Below are 15,234 nucleotides of genomic sequence, written 5' to 3' on the forward strand. Positions count from 1 at the left end.
TAAAGCCTCTGCCTTCGGCTCAGGTCATGATCTCAGGGTCCTGGGATCGAGCCCCACATCGGGCTCTCTGCTCGGCGGGGAGCCTGCTTCCTCCTCACTCTCTGCCTGCCTCTCTGCCTACTTGTGATCTCTGTCTGTCAAATAAATAAAATCTTTAAAAAAAAATTAATAATACAGATAATACTAATACAAACAGCAATACTAAGGATACTTCAATGAATGTCTACTCCATGCCTGACTCTATGCTGAAAAGTGCTTAACGTTTTATAAAGTTATGTCTGTTTTGCAAATAAGGAAAGTGAGATTCAGAATCACACAATGAGTACATAGTGGCATCAAGGTGTGCTGGTTTCAATAAAAATCCTAGTTTCTTTTGGGTAAACCACATTATTTTATATAGTTAAAATAATCTATCCAGAAGAGAGCTCAAAACACTTCATATGTTAACTTACACCAAAGAACCAAAAGAGTTATGTTTTAAAATTATTGTATTCCAGGCTATGGGGCGCCTGGGTGGCTCAGTGGGTTAAAACCTCTGCCTTCGGCTCAGATCATGATCTCAGGGTCCTGGGATCAAGCCCTATGTCAGGCTCTGCTCGGTAGAGAGCCTGCTTCCTCTTCTTTCTGCCTGCCTCTCTGCCTACTTGTGCTCTCTATCTGTCAAATAAATAAGTAAAATCTTTAAAAAAAATTATTGTATTCCAGGCTAATATGTCATTTGAAAGATACACTACCTTTGTGTGCATCATTGTATAATACAGAATCTTACACTAGTCTTCCATCCCTGATTCTTGGGGGGAGATTCTAAAGCCTTGGAATTTCCTGAATAATAGGAGTGTCTTAGTCATTCTTGAGCCCCTGGCATCACCCCTCACAGATGAGATGACTCAAGATGCGGGCTGGTCACCATAAAGACCAACCAAGTGAAGAAAAGGCTGGGGTTTGGAGCTAGCCTGACTGTAGGGAAGGAAAACATGGCTGGAGACTGAAGGCCAAGCATGAGGTCAATGAACCAATCAAGCCTACCCAATGAAATGCTAATAAAAACATGTACTGAAGTTCCATGGATCTTTCTGGTAAGTGACAAGAGGAGACATGGTGAGAGGATGACAAGGGTGAGGGCATGAAAGTTCTATGTTCATGACCCTCCCAGACCTCCCTCACCCTATGTGTCTCTTTATTTGGCTAGTTCTGATTTGTACCCTTTACTATCCTTTACTAAAACTGTAATCATAAGTAGAACACATTCTTGAGTCTGAATCATTCTACTATTATTAAACCTAAAAGGGTCATGGGAACTCCCAAATTTTTATCCAGTTGGTTAGAAGTGTGGCTAGAATCTGAACAGCAGTCTTACTGTGGACCATGGTCTTTAACTTGTGAAGTGTGTGAAAGGTCTGGGTGGTTAGTACCAGAATTGTACTGCAGTAAACCAAATGATATCATAATAACCATTATGAAAGAAAAAAAATTGCCAATTAAACTATGACCCATCAACAACTATAGAACACAAGCTGATATCAGCAGTATTATGATGTAAAAACAAAAACAAAACAAAAATGAATTAATGTATAACAGATAATTTTTAAGTTTTAAAATAGCACAGAAAAATGAAGCAAAAAACAAAACTAATCTTTTCCTTCCTCAGCAGTAATCAGCTCAGTATGTATCCTGAAAGAGAACTGTTCACACTACTTTCACACCACCAAAATATGGTAAACAAGGTTTTAGTGACCTGTACAAGGTCACCCAGCAAGTCAGTGACAGAAAAGTAATCAAAATGCAGGATCCCAAACCCCAAGGGTATTTTCTGTTATAAACATCTTACTGCCTCCTAACTTATCTTAAAAAGATAGTCTATCAAACACAGAAATCTTACTCAATTTGATGACTAAGAATAAAAGTAAATATATGATCATGAGCCAAGGGGCACTCCACTTTGTCATAAATGATCTTGTTACAACTTTTCAGGCAGAAGGCAATGACTACACTAAACTTCACTAGTGAGTCAGTTCTCACTTAAACGGTTCAATAAAAAAGACAAACCAAGTGTCATCATGTAAGAGCAATGAAATGGGACAGCGGCAGACCAGGCAGCAGCCAGAACGTGCTATCCACCAGCCCTCTCCAGGCCTCAGTTTCACATTTATGAAACAAAGGGAAATGCTCTCAGTTATTCCCACTAGGAAGTTACTGGTCTTTTGGGCAAGACAATTCTTGGTTGTACAAGTCTATCCCGCATACTGAGAACATTAAGCCTTTCTGGCCCTTCCCCCTAAATGGTGGTAACTCTCCCTAATAGTTCTGACAACCAGCAAACACTGCCCCCACATATATTTCTGAATGGAGAGGGCGGGGGGGGGGTCGTTAATTTGGGTACACTTTGTTTCCTTAGTAGATGATCTCTTTCAGGTTTCTTCAAGTGCTACAATTCTATAAATTAGTAATCTTCAGTTTTACTGAAGTGACAAATCCGTGACTGAAAAAAGAGTATGGAAAGAAGGAAGTCATGGATGGTTTAGAAAAAACACACGGTAATTTTCGACCCAGCAATCCCATTTCTAGCGTGGAGCCTAGGGAGATCAACAATATAAGGATTCTGGTGTGTCTGGGTGGCTCAGTCGTTAAGCGTCTGCCTTCAGCTCAGGTCATGGTCCCAGGGTCCTGGGATTGAGCCCCCACTTTGCTTCGGGCTCACTGCTCAGCAGGAAGCCTGCTTCTCCCTCTTCCACTCCCCCTGCTTGTGTTCCCTCTCTTGCTGTGTCTCTCTCTGTCAAATAAATAAATAAAATCTTTTAAAAAACAAAACAAAACAATATAAGGATTCATGAGCTAAGGTTTAGTCATCACAACACCACTTCTAAGAGTTGAGTAATTTGAAACAAACCAAGTAGGTAATACTCACTGAGCACTTACTGGGTGTCACAGACTGGGTGACAGACATAAACACTTTACTTCCTTTCCACTCTAAGTGAGGCACATCACTTAGGAGCTTAATACACAATCTCAGGCCCCATCCCAGACCTTCTGAAGCAGAATCTATAACTTAACAAGCTCCCAGGTGAACATTAGAGTTTAAGAAGCACTACTTTAGGGGCACCTGGGTGGCTCAGTGGGTTAAAGCCTCTGTCTTCGGCTCAGGTCATGACCTCAGGGTCCTGGGATCGAGCCCCGCATCGGGCTCTCTGCTCAGCGGAGAGCCTGCTTCCTCCTCTCTCTCTCTGCTTGCTTGTGCTCTCTCTCTCTCTCCAATAAATGAATAAATAAAATCTTTTAAAAAAAAAAGCACTACTTTACAAGTATTAATTTATTTGATCTTCATAAGGTGTAATTAATTTTAATCATGACAGCTCTATAATGTAAATAGAATCATCCTTCATTTTACACATTAGTAAATTAAGGCATAGAGAGTATCATACAACTTGCATAGTGACTGTCAGAGCCAGGATTTGAACCCACACACTCTGGTTCCAGAATCCAAGCTCTAAATCATCACTGCCTATTATTTCTCAATTTTTAAATAAGTTATAGTAGCATTTCTGTAAAATGTAATTTCCTGTAGAGATTAAAACCGATGTCTAAGCTCATTAAGTGACCCACCCTGAAATAACCATAGGCCCTAAATGAACAATTACAACCAGGCACAGCTCCTAAGATCAACAAAAAAGGGAAAATTCCATTTGTCTCCATACTCACTCCACCCTATACCTGTGGCCCCTCACCACGGCCTTGTGGCAGACAGCCTCTCCTTTGCTAGTCTGCTCACTGCTTCCTTGCCGTGTATTCAATAAACTTTTATCTCTTTTATTCTGTTTGGGGTGAATTCTTTCACCACCAGCACTGCCGGCCTCTACCTGATCTGAGTGCCCCACGTTTGGTGCCCCCCCTGACACCCCACAAGTGATCTTAGGTGAGAGGCTGAACCTTTTTAAGCCTCATTTTCTTGATCGATGAAATGAAAATAGTACCCTACCTCCCAAGATCATTGTGAGGATTAAATGAGGTACTCTACAAAAAGCACAAGCACTGAAGATTATTTCTCTTTATACTTTTTCATTTGCCAGAATTTCTACAGTGACTACATGTTACAATCCAGTAAAGAGAAAAAAAAAAGATAGCGCCTGAGATTGTCAACTATCTCATGGGCTATTACAAAGAAAGTACCTATTCCTCCGATTAGATAACAGAAGACTGAACTCAAGCAGTAACAGTTGAGTAAGATATCTAAAAAAGATCTTTAAGTATGATTAAATAGCACCATTTCGTCTCCAGGAGGGCCTTTCCTGGAACAAAGTCCACCACCTACTTTCAATGAGACATTCCAACTGCCTGGCAGTACCTGCCTGACCTTGAACAGGTTACCGGACCTCTTGCAAAGCCTCACTTTCCCTCATCTGAAAGAAAGGATGCTACCACCTTTGGATCTACTCTGAGGATTTAATGAGAATATGTACATAAAGAACTAAGCACAGAGGACTGGCAAAAAAAGCATGATGTCAGCCCAAATCTACCATCATCACCAGAGGTGTCATTCTTTGGCTGAGTGACACCTCTTAAGCTGCTCCAAGCAATGAAAACATACTCATTCTTTCCAATGGCAGTTCAATAGTATTTCCATTATTTTCTAACCAATTAGATCTATGAAGACCTATTTCATTACAAAATTATCAAGGCCACTCTCCATTTTAAGTAATTTAGATTCACTAAAGTATATTATTTCACATGTGGATTCTTCACTACACAACTAGTAGTAGCAAGCTAATTCAGGTGGGGGTTTCTCCACATTTCTCGTACCTCTCTATACAAATACATTAGTATACAACTGAGTAGGTCTTAGGCTTAAATACACGAACTCCATCAATCACTACCAGCTATAATGTAGGTCAAGGCTTTCCACCTGATAAAATTAGATCAGAATCAGTGTTAAGATTTAGAAAAGCCTAAGGATCACCCAGTCTGATCCTTTCGTTTTGCAAATAGATTTAGGAAATGTAGTTAACTAGTGAACAAGGAAAACATTCAAATGCTAATCTACTTTTTCAGGAATTAGTCCAAATCCTGAAAGGAACACATAGTAAACCTCAATTTAGACTTTTAAAATGACATCAATTTTTAGCTCAGCTGAAGGTGTTACTATTATTATCACATTCTGAGGTGTAAGTGGGAGCTTCCTTTCTCACTTTCAAGAGTACTGAGTCTACGGCTCTGAATTGTTTCAAGACATTTATTTATTACAGGGAAGAGGGAGGAGAGAAAGGTCAGTCACTTTAAACTCTTATTTGACATCTAATTCAAAGAACTAATAGTCATTTTCTTTCTAATTGAAGCAAAGAGTTCATAAGCACAGTAAAAGATTCTGAGAATACTCTCCTTCACATTCATATAAAAGATTTTAAAGAAACACAAATGGCACCTGAACCTACGAAAATATGCTCTACTTCATTCATTAAGATAAATGAAAATTAAAATGACAAAAATAACAAAATTCTATCAGATTTGCAAAAATCTAAGTCATTAGGCTTGACAAAAGATTCGTCTTTGGAATGCTAACTTTGCAATTCCCTAATCTAAAAACCAGTGACAATCATTTCTACTCACAAGCAAGTATGTACTCATGCATGGGTATGTGTCTATACTTATATATAAAATTTAATGCTAACATGTTCTGGAGAAACTAAGGGGAAAATAGGCTTACTTTTATATTACTTGTTGAAGTTTAACTTCTATGAAGAGAAATCTGAAAATATGCATCAAAATTATAAATGCATATAGCCTTTGACCAGCAATCCCACTTCTAGGAGTTCATCCAACAGATTACTTGTACACAGAAGAGATATCATAGGTAAAAGGATATTCACTACAACACCACTTGCAGAAGTGAAAAACTGCTCACAATGCGAATGTCCCTTAATAGCAGATCGGCTAAAACGATGGTAGACTCATGAAACAGAGTATTATACAGCCATTAAATAAATGAAAATTACATAAATATTAATATGGAAAGATCTCTAAAAGATTTCAAGTCAATAATGTGCTGCATAGGGGCGCCTGGGTGGCTCAGTGGGTTAAGCCTCTGTCTTCAGCTCAGGTCATGATCTCAGGGTCCCAGCATGGGGCTCTCTGTTCAGCCCCACCCCCACCCCCAGCCTCTCTACCTACTTGTGATCTGTCAAATAAATAAATAAAATCTTTAAAAAAAAAAATCTTAAAAAGAATAATGTGCTGCATATAGCACCATTAATTTTAAAATTTACATATAAACATATTTATGCATGAGCATATATCCTTCTCATTCTATTTCCTTCTATACATTTCAATTTCATTCTATTTACATTCATAACCCTGAGATGGAGACCTGACTAAAATCAAGAGTCAGACGCTTAACTGACGAAGCCACCCAGGTGCCCCTATTTTTTTAAACGACTTTAAAATATTATTTTAGGGGCGCCTGGGTGGCTCAGTGGGTTAAAGCCTCTGCCTCCGCTCAGGTCATGATCTCAGGGTCCTGGGATCGAGCCCCACATGGGGCTCTCTGCTCAGCAGGGAGCCTGCTTCCCCCTCTCTCTGCCTGCCTCTCTGCCTACTTGTGATCTCTGTCAAATAAATAAATAAAATCTTAAAAAACAAAATACTTATTTTAAATTTGGATATCTGACCTGTGGTGTAATCCAAATGAAGTAACCATCAAATTTTCCTTCATGCACTGCTTTTAAATTCAAAAATAATAATTTCACCATTCCAAACACAAATCTTATTTCAAGCCAAGTGATCCCACAATCATTGTCAGTTCTAAGCACCAGTCAAATCCTACAGCCCACTTCCAAGCAGAAACACAGATTATTTACACTATAATGGAGTTAGAGGGGTAAAACTCAGACCTCACCTGACCAGGTCCCCATGAAGCTGTAAATAAAGACTTTCCCTTCCCTCTCCAGCACAGATCTCTGATGCTGGCGTCTCCACAGTGCACAGAACCAGATGCAAGTCGGAGGAGGCGGAGGCAGAAGCGCTGGCGGTGGCAGTGGTCGAGTCCGCTCCGTACAGGTACACACAACCTCTCCTGACATCTTCTCTCAGCCAGTCTCTTTCTCGAGAACCAAACCTACTCCGCCTATTCAAACAATTCCTGCTCCCATTGCGTTTCATATTTCTCTAAAAAACATCAAGAGAAAGAAATTATTAGCTAGAAAGTCTGGCTGAGTTCGCCACGTTCGGGCCTCACCCCACCCTTCCACTCTCTATTCACCGACCGCACCACCCGGCCTTGGGGCCTTCCACAAACGGCCCATTCCTAAGCTGGAAAACAATTTCCTCTCCTGCCAGCTGTTCGTGGCCTGTCCGTCACTCTGTCTGACTTTTTCTTTTTCTTACGTTTTCATAAAAATGTAAGAATAATAAAATTATCTGTGTACCTACTACCTACTTTCCACAGATTTTAATATTCTGTCATATTTATTTCAGATCCTTATTCTAAAGAACATACATTCTTACATCTAAGACTTACATGTCTTACACACATATAAGAATATATACATATATATATATATACACACACACATACATACACAGCTGAAGTCACCTGATACCCCACTTCAATCCCATTTCCTTCCCTCTCTCCCCAGAAACACTCTGGTGTACTTCCTATTCGCCAGTCCGTGCATTTTTATGTCTGCCATATTTGTACATATCTATAACTGAATACAATTGTTTTCCATGATTTAGAACTTTAAATCCTAACATACTTGTTTCTTTTTTTTTTTTTTCCTAACATTGTTTCACACTGACATTTTTTTTATTTGGTTCAACACTGGTCACGCTAATACGCCCAGCTCATTCATTTAAGTAGTATCTCATTATATGAATACACTGCAATTTTTCCATTCTCCTGCTGATGGCATTTAGTTTCTAATTTTTTCACTTTTAGAAACAATCCCGCATTAAACATTTTTGTTTATGTCTCTACAGTGCAAACTGAAGTTTCTCTAGCGTCCTGACCCTCTGCCTCATATCACAAATAACACAATGTTGCACAAATATTCTTTCTGTTCTAATGTTTCCAAAAAATTAGTGATACGTTTGATAATTTAGGTATGTGAAATTCACACATACGGTGGTTACTTCAAAGCAAAAACAAATGCTACAGCAACATGACAAATCTCTAAAGATCAATAGTGACTTACTCTATTTTCATGACGGGCCAGTTCTGTTCCCTTTTTTAAGATTTTATTTATGAGGGATGCCTGGGTGGCTCAGTTGGTTAAGCAGCTGCCTTCGGCTCAGGTCATGATCCCAGCGTCCTGGGATCGAGTCCCGCATCAGGCTCCTTGCTCGTCAGGAAACCTGCTTCTCCCTCTGCCTCTGCCTGCCACTCTGTCTGCCTGTGCTCGCTCTCTCTCCCTCTCTCTCTCTGACAAATAAATAAATAAAATTAAAAAAAAAAAAAAGGTTTTATTTATGAAATTATTTGAGAGAGAGAGAGAGAGAGGAGGGAGGTGGAAGGGCATGGCAGGAAAGAGGAGGGAGAAGGACAAACAGACTCACTGCTGAGTAGGGAGCCCTACACCTGTAGCCCCATCTCACAACCCTGAGATCATGACCTGAGCTGAAATCAAGAGTCGCATGCTTAACTGATGGAGCCACCCAGGTGCCCCTGTTCCTTGATATAAAGGCATTTCCATTAACACACTGCCATACCTCTCTAGCATCATTCTCTGTTACCTGTCACTGTTTCAGTCATACCCAGCTTCTTGTAACTCCCCTAAACACATCCTGAGTGCAAAATTCTGTGACTTGTCTGAAATGTCCTTCCCCGTCTTGCCCATCTGACTAGATGGACTTCAAAACTCTACTCACATCACCCTCTCGTGTTCCATATGGAGCCTTCCATGTATCCCATCCCCATTTTCTCTGGACAGCTAGAATTAGTGACTCTACTCTCTTCATAGGAGAACCTCTTCATCTTGAATGTATGTCTTCTAGTCCTTTGGGGGTTACAGTGGGGTTTTTTTTTAAAGATTTTATTTATTTATTTGACAGAGATCACAAGTAGGCAGAGAGGCAGACAGAGAGAGAGGAAGGGGAGCAAACTCCCCGCTGAGCAGAGAGCCCAATGTGGGGCTCGATCCCAGGACCCCGAGATCATGACCTGAGCCGAAGGCAGAGGCCCAACCCACTGAGCCACCCAGGCGCCCCTACAATGGTTTTTAATCATGCATTTGATATTTCTTCCTCCCTTCTACACTGAGAATCTATTATAGTGCCTTAATACCTGAGTGGCATGCAGAACTCACAGAAATCACAGAATATATTATCAGTCTGTAATATAGCTCAATTTGCTCTGGCAAGAAGTTGAACAAAACTTGAGGAGAAAAATCTCCTTTTTTTACAGAGAACACTAAAATATTTTTACCAACCACAAAGTAAATATAAGACTTTTGCTACTAATCCTCATTCGAAGTCAGAAATACCTATAAATAAAGCAAATATTACTGTTGTAGTTACTGAGATTAAGTATTTGAGGATAATTGTGGCACCTAAATTTAAATTTCTAAGATGATAAAGAAAAGTGAAGGAAACGTGAGAAGGCATTTCCACGTGGGAAGAAAGAAAATTATGAGTGAGAATGGCTTCATTGTTTAAATTAAGGATAACAGAGGGTGCCTGGATGGCTCAGTTGAAGCATCTGCCTTCGGCTCAGGTCATGATCCCAGAATCCTGGGATGGAGCCCCGCATCCGGCTCCCAGCTCAGTGGGAAGCCTGCTTTTCCATCTCCCACTCCCCCTGCTTGTATTCCCTCTCTCACTGTCTCTCTCCCTCTGTCAAATAAAATCTTTAAAAAATAATAATAATAATAACATTTAAATTAATTAATTAAGGATAACAGGTAAATCCATCATTTTACAGATATTAAGGATTTGAATATAGCTATTCAAAACCATTAAGGATTATTACTGATTCTAACTTTAGATAAGTAGGATAAACCCCAGCTACAAGTAGGAACTAGGTCTCTCTCTTGACCACAAGAGCATTTTCTCAAAGCTGAACATCCCAGAATTAACAAAGGGATTTCAAGTACTTATTTTAAAAAGACAAAGACCATCATATTTGTCTCAGTAATATCAGCCACTGAATACAATTAATCACTGCCTAATTTTAAATATCCCCTATTTTTTAGTCTTTGGAAAAGATCAACTGGCCCATCCAAAACTGTATTCCATAAGGTACAGCAACATTTATACAAAGAAGCTCTGCATACTGCACTGACTGGAGAGAAATTTTGCTCCCTGCCAATAAGAGAGAGCAAGTAGATACTATACCACAAAACCACCAAAAAGCTTTTTTTTTTTAAAGATTTTATTTATTTATTTATTTGACAGCAATCACAAGTAGGCAGAGAGGCAGGCAGATAGAGGGGGAAGCAGGCTCCCTGCCGAGCAGAAAGCCTGATGTGGGGCTTGATCCCAGGACCCTGAGATCACGACCCAAACAGAAGGCAGAGGCCCAACCCACTGAGCCACCCAGGCACCCCTGCCACCAAAAAGCTTCTTAAAAAAAACTTTTTGGGTGGCTCAGTGGGTTGGGCCCCTGCCTTCGGCTCAGGTCGTGATCTCAGGGTCCTGGAATCGAGCCCCACATCGGGATCTCTGCTCAGCAGGGAGCCTCCTTTCCCCTCTCTCTCTCCCTACTTGTGATCTCTCTCTGTCAAATAAATAAAATCTTAAAAAAAAAAAAAAAAAACAAACTTTTTCAAGTCAAATAATAGCCCAATGATCTTCTCAATCCTAGAAAAGTCAAGAAAATCCCAGGAAGTTTTATTAGTTCATCCATGAATTTTCTTCTGGGAGGATTTTTAAAAGTCATTTTTAGGGGCGCCTGGGTGGCTCAATCAGTTAAGCATCTGCCTTCGGCTCAGGTCATGAACCCAGGGTACTGGGATCCAGCCCCACATCAGGCTTGCTTCTCTCTCTCCCTCTGCCATTCTCCTTGCTTGTGCGTGCTATCTCTCTCTCTCTCTCTCTCAAATAAATAAATAAATAAAATTTTGGGAACAAAAAATTTTGAAAGTCATTTTTAAATGTATTTATGGGGGGCTCAGTTGGTTAAGCATCTGACTTTGGCTGGGGTCATAGTCTCGGGGTCCTGGAATAGAGCCCTATGTCTGGCTCTCTAACTACCAGGGAGTCTGCTTGTCCATCTCCTTCTAGCCCTCCCCTGCTCATACTCTCTCAAATAAATAAAGTCTTAAAAAAAAAGTGTTTCTATATTTCCCTTAAGACTATAAATCCCTGGCAGCTCTTCCTGCCCATGGGTTCTGTCCCTCTGCTTTAATAAAAACACTTTTTGCACTGGGGGGAAAAAAAGACTATAAATTTCTTACTGAAACACATGTGTTGTTGGTCAAAGAATGTATCTCCTATTTATATGATATATTCCAGACCCCATGCAGATAAACTGTTGAGTTAGACCTTTAGTAGATATCATTCCCTTAAACCTGTTCAATGGGCATTTAAAAGGCCTAGACACCAAGCAAGCATAGCCTTCCAGTGACAATCTAGATGGACTGTTCAGCTGTTATTCGCTATTGCTGAATTACTTAGCGCTTCCTTCTCCACTGCGAAAAGCATCAGATAACTGCTGGAAAGGCCAGTCTATCAGGGTCCGCTGATAGACTCTCACCTTTTAGAATCACTTTTCCACTGAAACTGCTAGATTAAGAACATTCTGTTGCTTCCCTTACTTTTATGTAAATCTGTGGACAAACTTTTCTAAAAGGGAACAGATCTATAATCAACTCACATCAAACAACTGTAAAAGAGCACATTTCCGATTTAAATAGGGGACCTGGGTGGCTCAGTTGGTTTAAGCGACTGACCTGATTTCAGCTCAGGTCATGATCTTCAAGATCCAGAGTCTCCCAGAGCAGAGCCTGCTTGAGATTCTCTTTCTCCCTTTGCCCCTCCCCCATACTCTCCCACTTCCAAAAAAAAAAAAAATAAATAAAATTTTAAAAATTTAATTATATTCAGAAAGTGCAAGTCTTTAAAGTAAGCCATGAATTAAGTACTCACTTCAGTCTTAAGCTTTTAACTCTCTAAAAATGAAAATAACATATGAGGGCTGTGATCAAGGTGATAAACTATTAAACGCCCACATACAATTAACTCTAAGATATGTATGGGAAAAACAGAGTCTGGTCAAGTAACTCTCCCTACTCACTGAGTTCTATGAGAATGTGAAATACTGTAACGTAGGAGATTTGCTCCAGCATTTAGAACTTTAAAACAATATGGGCTCATCTTTAGGAATATATATATTAAGGATGTTTTGCAAAAGGGTGGGATGAGATAAGGAGAATATTTCCGTTCATTAGAAATCATTTTGGTATTCACTGATTTTTTTAAAAAACCATATAAACACATTACTTGGATAAAAACCTGGAACTAGTACTGACAAAAATGGATCTCAGGGGACTTGCTGCTCAGTTATAACTTCATGTCTTCTACAGTCTGAGTAAAAAATTAAGCCCCAACTTGTCACAAACATCTGGAAAACTATGCTTCACAGGTATTCCCAATAATCTTAAGAGTATCACAAATATCATATTCCAACAACAGTAAAGGGGTACATTCTAACTAGCAACTTGCTAAATAAATCTGGGAGCAGATTTTGACTCAAACTCTTCAATACCACATACTGATGGACTGAGATCTAATCTGGCTAAATTATACTGGTTTAGTTATATTAGCCTTTTTATGAAGATCTGTATTATTTGACAATAATGATGCTCATGACTTCGTAGTTAGTAAAAAAGCATCGCAAAATAAAATAAGCCTTTTTCAAAGGGTCTTCAAAGAACAAGTAGGAGATTATGACTTTTACCTAGATATCCTTTTCCAGTTTCACTTAGCACAAAATTCAACAACTCAGCTATTTAACGTAACTTCTGTATGTAGAACACACAGAACTTATTCTCCAAAGCCAGTCCCATTTACATGCAAGGATTACTTAAGTGTTGACCATATGCAATAAAGCAAGAGACACAAGGGCACTGTGGGCCTCCCATACCACCAACTCAGTACCATACTCAAGACCAATTTCTGGTATCTTTCTAACCGTCCCCAGATTGGAGCCCCAGGGAACCAGTGGTAAATCTGACCACTTCATACGTCTAGGAAGACAGGACCCTCGAATCAAGAGCCTCCTATCTCAATTCCTTCTATCTCACAATTCACTCCCTCCCCCACAAAAAGTTATTATAAAAAAAAAAGCCAAGGTTGTTTATCTTCTAGGCCAGAGGGCATTACCTATCTCTCAGACCTGCCATTTCCTGATAAGCCAGAGCAGCACAGCATTTTTTTTAAAGCTCATTCACAATTTACATTTGATGACCTTACAGTTTTAAATAAATATCTAAAGGCCTTAAAGTAATAAGACTTAAAACTTATGGCTAAATAAGTTAAAATAAATATGTACAAGCTTCATGCAGAAGTAAAGGTAAACTATGAGAAGTTATTGCTTTAAGTCACTGCATTAAGATTGGGAGGTAACAGCAGAAAAAAAAGTGTTTTCTATTTCACGGAGTTCTATTTTATGTTGTTTCATGGATGGATTCACCAGATCCTTCACATCTATTTTTTTTTCAGTGTTTCCCTCTTAGCAGTGTCTTGCAAATAATCTTAATATACAGTGCTCACCCTTAATTCCAATTAACAGCTATTAATTAATGTATTTTTAACATCATGTATTTTCACTGTTGCAAAATAGTTTTGAAAGACATCAAAACCTCTTAATTTTCTTTCCTCTCTTCCGTCTCGCTGGCAAGTTTTAAATCCTGCTGATTTCCTCTTCTAAAACTCTAGAAGGAATTCTATTTCATCTCCAGAAGGACATCTCGTTTATATACTTGACCTACAGAAAAATTCTTCTCCAACTATTTCACAGGCCAGTAGAAAACTCCATCCAGTTAGTCTCCCAGAACCTCTCCTTTTAAACCATCTTTACTGTCCCCTGCCGACCCTACATTCCTTGTGCATGTAAACTTCTTGTCATTCCCTTCAAGGCTCCACTCCCCGCCTTGCCAGCATCTGCTTTCATTTTCCTCCTACTCCCCCCAATTCCTGCCCCAAAACCCCGCTAGCTGCCTGTTGCATAATCGCTCCCCCATTACCGTCTCCCTGGATTGTTAGCCCGGCTCCCGCAAACCGGAATGCCCTTTTTGCCAAACCCCTCCTCCCTGCTGCAACACGCCCAGAGATTCCCCGAGCTTAAGCTCCTCCGGGGATTCTCTGTCCGGGCGGGCAGGTGGAGCTTACAGGCCGGCGCCTCGGAGCGGGGAGCCGGGTCCTAACTTCGCTGGTGAGCCCCGAGGGCAGAGTCGGCCCGCTCCACCCGGCGCAGCCTAGAGCACACGGCAGCACCCGGCCAATCACCGCCGCCATCCTCCCGCTGGGGTGATGTCTTCAGGTGTCCGGGGAGAAACCCCTGCGTACTTCCAGCCACGCTCTCGGGCCACTGGCGACCGGCCGCCGGCCCCCAGCGAGGCCGAGGACAGCCGAGGCGGGCCCCCGGGTCCCGGAGGAGCCGGGTGGGCGGCGGCAGCCGGGCGGACGCCGGACCGAAGGCGTGGGCCTGCGAGGCGGGTGGCGCGCGGCCAGGGATGGGCAGCGGAGGGGAGACGGAGGCGGCCGAGGCCTCGGTGGGGGCCAGGCGTGAAGGCCTCGGCGGGGGCTGCGGCGCCCCCAGCCGGACTGCGGGACAGCCGAGCGGCGAAGCGGACAGACTGACGCGTCGCGGGGGTCGCCGGCTGCCTCGGCCACCGCGCGGGGCAGGGGCGGCCTCTCCCCGCCCTTGCTCTCTCCCCAGCCCGCTCGCCTCACCTTCAGGACCCGGATCCCGCCTGGCCGGCGGCTCGCGAGCGCTTCGGGCGGCTCCGGGGGCTCGAGCGGGCCCGCGGGCCCCGGCTCCACCTCCCCCATGGGTGGCGGAGGCTGCACAGGGACGCCGGGCCGGCGCGACGGCGCGCGAAGCCTCGGCGGCGCGCGCGAGCAGCCCGCGGCCCCGCCCCTCGCGGCCGCCCGCCCCGCCCCGGGCCCCGCCCCTCCCCTCCCGCAGCCCAGCGGGACCTGCGTAGCTGCGGGCCCGGCGCGGCCCAGGCTGTGCGAGCCGCATCCTGGCTGGGCTGCTGTGTCGACCCCGCGGGCGGAGCCGACAGCCTCCGCAAGCCTGGGCCTGCG

The 15,234-nt window shown here is 42.2% G+C and overlaps 1 protein-coding gene across 2 annotated transcripts in view; it reads right to left on the minus strand.

The window, feature by feature from the left end:
- Nucleotides 1-15,011, minus strand: part of PHLPP2 (PH domain and leucine rich repeat protein phosphatase 2) — a 71,215-nt gene extending 56,204 nt beyond the window's left edge. For both annotated transcript variants that reach the window (XM_032854018.1, XM_032854017.1), the window contains exons 1-2: nucleotides 14,878-15,011; nucleotides 6,884-7,152 (exon numbers count right to left, since the gene is read on the minus strand). In XM_032854018.1, the coding sequence (XP_032709909.1) occupies nucleotides 6,884-7,152; nucleotides 14,878-14,976 (368 nt within the window). In that variant the 5' untranslated portion in view covers nucleotides 14,977-15,011. The remainder of the gene's footprint in view (nucleotides 1-6,883; nucleotides 7,153-14,877) is intronic.
- Between the last annotated feature and the right edge of the window lie 223 nt (nucleotides 15,012-15,234).

The sequence above is a fragment of the Lontra canadensis genome, unplaced genomic scaffold (genome assembly GCF_010015895.1).
Source record: "Lontra canadensis isolate GAN:19392208 unplaced genomic scaffold, GSC_riverotter_1.0 scaffold8, whole genome shotgun sequence".
NCBI lineage: Eukaryota > Metazoa > Chordata > Mammalia > Carnivora > Mustelidae > Lontra > Lontra canadensis.